The sequence below is a fragment of the Gavialis gangeticus genome, unplaced genomic scaffold (genome assembly GCF_001723915.1).
Source record: "Gavialis gangeticus isolate Ggan-Ray unplaced genomic scaffold, GavGan_comp1, whole genome shotgun sequence".
Taxonomy (NCBI): Eukaryota; Metazoa; Chordata; order Crocodylia; family Gavialidae; genus Gavialis; species Gavialis gangeticus.
In genome coordinates this window covers 107,448,030-107,451,604 of record NW_017729031.1, presented here as the reverse complement: position 1 = coordinate 107,451,604, position 3,575 = coordinate 107,448,030, and the positions used below count along the sequence as shown (strand labels likewise).

The 3,575-nt window shown below is 46.5% G+C and overlaps 1 protein-coding gene across 2 annotated transcripts in view; it reads left to right on the top strand.

Moving 5' to 3' along the window:
• The window catches only part of KIF18B (kinesin family member 18B), a 37,833-nt gene that overhangs the window by 892 nt on the left and 33,366 nt on the right, over positions 1–3,575 (top strand). For both annotated transcript variants that reach the window (XM_019523530.1, XM_019523529.1), the window contains exon 2: positions 2,079–2,428. In XM_019523530.1, the coding sequence (XP_019379075.1) occupies positions 2,107–2,428 (322 nt within the window). In that variant the 5' untranslated portion in view covers positions 2,079–2,106. The remainder of the gene's footprint in view (positions 1–2,078; positions 2,429–3,575) is intronic.

Genomic DNA, 3,575 nt, shown 5'->3' with positions numbered 1-3,575 from the left:
TATATATATATGTGTATATATGTGTGTATATATATATGTATATATATATATATAGACACACACACACACATACATGTGCACTTTTTTGCATATATGTATGTGTTTGTGTGTATATGTATGTGTGTGCGTGCATATGTGTGGGTATGTATGCATCTATATGTATGTGCATAGGGTAAATATGCATCATAGACTAAGCTGTGTGTAATTTTATGTATATGCACATGTGTGTGTGTGTATAAAAATTTAAGACTATCAGATGTGTGTGTGAAATTTTATTTATATACATATACGTGTATATATGTTTTATATAAAGAGAGAGAGACTAAATAAGGTGTGTGTATATTATTTAATAATTATAATACATTTTATATATATATTTCACACACATCTTCTCTTTAGTTGGGGGGGGGGGGGTGTGTGTGTGTAATATATATAGAGGGAGCCCACAAGCTTTCATGAACACGAGTTCACTTCGTTAGATGCTGTGAAAGGACTTGCTGAGAACAGTTTACAACAGTGGTTCCCAATCTTTTTTTTTCCGCACCCCGCTGCTGGGAGCAGTGTGGCAGCAGCCTGGGGGCAGGGGAGCTCCCAGCACACAGAGTGGCTCATCTTTTCTGTGCGGTGGCACCGCCGGCATTAGCTCCGCAACCCTCCTTTGGGTCGGGACCCGGGGTTGAGAACCACAGTTTATAAGATGGAGAGAGAAATCAATATGCAAGACAATGTGGGAGGAAAGAGGGGGAGGACAGGGGTGCTAGGAGAAAAAAGAGCAGTAAATTCATAGGAACAAAGTGAGGGGTCACAAAAGCTAATCCAGGTAATGAGATGGGTTTTCACAGTCCCTGTTTAAACCATACTTAACCTGATCCAGTTCATGAATGATTTCTTGTTTCACCATTTCCTGTGCAAACTGGTTTTTAGTTTGTTTCTTGCCTGAGAATAGTAATCCTGAAGTCAGTGATGCAGTGTCCAGGAGAGTTCTGCCACAGACTTCTTTTTCTTTCTGCATCTGATGTCCCAGTCAGGTATGGGAAAGTGTTGTGAAAGATCCCTTCCGATTACTGTTACATGCAAGAGGCTGCGTAGTCTTAACTCTCAGCTCATGTTGGCAGTGACCAGCAAGTGTTTCTCATGTTTTGTGCCCTGAGCTGACGAGATCTCAGTTTAATTTCTGATGGATGAGTGGCCCGATAAATCAGTGCTTCTCAGATTTGTAGACTCCTGGCACCCCTCTATAATGCTTATAAACTGAGTGGCATCCCAATTCAGGAAATAATTTTTATTGCAACACTTGACTCCTGAGGTGGAGAGGAGTGAGCATTTAGTTTCTTGCAGAGCAAGAGGAGGCAGGGATCATCACGAACTTACTGTCTTGCACTGGAGTCAAGCACAGGAGACTGTTTAGCTCCTTGAACAGGGGGAAGAGATAGGATAGAGGAGAGAGCACATATCTCCTCTCACAGAGCCAGGCATGGACAAGTGAAAACTTACTTCCTTGCACTGGAGCCAGGCAGAGGTGAGTCTGTGCTTAACTCCTTGCTTAGGGGCCAGTCAGGGAAGAGTGAGTGCTTATCTCCTTGCACCCCACAGCACCTTCAGAAGGCGATCATGGCATCCCTGTTGAGAACAGCTGCAATAAAAAATACCACTGCTGTGATTGACACTGACTTTCTTATATTAATAGGCACAGCAGAAAGGCTGTGTTCTGAATGCCTTTCCTCCAGGGGTGCCTGAGCCTGCCTTACTGACAGGGGATGCAGGCTCTGCTTCCATAGATTAACAGAGGACTTCAGATTCCAGTGCTTGGTATTTAGAGCACGTGTAAGAGGCAAGTGGGCTTTAATTAAGACCATGTAGAGACAAACAGCAGTCCAGTAATTTTAAGTAGGAGTATGCCCCAAGAAAATGAAGGCCTTTCACTGTATGATCGCTAAATCCATCCTTTATCTTGCTAGTCCCTCTTGAAGGAACATGTAGTAAATTTGGGTTGTTAAGTCTGTGAAACCGGTGATTACTTAGTCATGGGAGTTAAGTGCCTTGTTCTTGACTGGCTTTCATTCTTTCTTTGGACACAGCGCTAACTGTACCTGAGGGGCTCTAATCATGGCATCAGTCCCGCCCCCTGAAGAGGGCAGCGTGACGGTGGTGGTGCGGGTACGGCCACAGAACCAACGGGAGCAGGAAGGGAACCAGCACAGCACAGTGCGGGTGGTTGATGACAGAATACTAGTGTTTGACCCCGAGGAGCCCTGCCTTCCGGGGGTCTTCATGGGATTCCGGGGACACGATGCCCCCAAACGGAAAGGCAAGGACCTCAAGTTCATGTTTGATCGAGTGTTTAGCGAGCATGCTACACAGGAGGAGGTGTTCCAGCACACAACGAAGGAGATCCTTGATGGAGTGCTGAATGGGTACAACTGCTCTGGTAAGGAGCCTTGCAGTAGTGTTCCATGATACAGACTTACCAGAATGTATTGCAGAGTTAAATATTCAGTTTGTCATTGTTCAGAGCACGAGCTGACTGCCTGCAGAGGTAAAAGGAATTTTTCTGTTACATCCAACACTTACCTGCAGGGAACTGCTGCCTTTTGAAGATGGGTCTTTTCAGCATGTTTGGTTTGTTTTTTTTTAATTCCTCTGACTCCACCCAGCAGAAACCCATCCCCCACCATTTAGCCTGCATGATTAAACTTAAATGATCTATTTGATGCTTTAGGCAGGATCCTGGATGAGATTGGCTCAATAGAGGATCAGGCCTAGCTAGTTTTATGTTCCTGTAGAACACAGTGTGCTGTTTTGCCAATAAGCAGAGTGTAAGGCTTGCAAAAATTACTAACGTAGCCTGTCAGGTGCTTCTCTCCTCCCTGCCTCCCCCAACCATTCTGCTCCTGGAATTTCTGTGATCCAGTACAAAAACGTAGCTCTAGCAGTTTAGAAATTAGGAGGATCCTGATGATCCTCCTAGAGCAGGGCTGACCATCTTCTAAGTGACTGGAGGCCAAAGGCCCCAGAGGTGGCACCAACAAGGGCCACACCCCAGGGCACGCGTGGGTCTCTGAGACACATGCTGCATGGAGGCTGCATGCCTGCATTTCTCCCCACCAACATACACACCCATGGCCCCCCCCACGCCCAACTGCTGCACTAAGCACATGCACATCTTCCCCATCCCCCACACACTACCGCATCATGGAGCCCCAGGCACACCCTCAGTTCCCCATAGCTGCTGCATTCCCCTGCCCACCCCCAACCAGTGTCAGACAGCAAAAGCAGAGCAACAAGGAAAGCAGCCTGGCAGCAGTCCAGGGTCTGCAATTCAACCCTTGGTGTGGCCACCAGTTGGACAGCTCTGGAATACAGTGTACCCTGATAATTAGAGGTGCATTGATACATCGGTTCATATCAGTTCTGCGCTGATATACAGAAAATTGGCTGTTTTGGAAATCAGCCTAATGTGGCTGATAAATGGCCCATGCATGTGCACAGCTGCAGCACAGCATGTAGGTGGTGAGCTGGCAGCTTGGAGAGCTGCCTGCAGCTAGTAAGTCTGTGGTGGACAGGGAGTGGGGAGG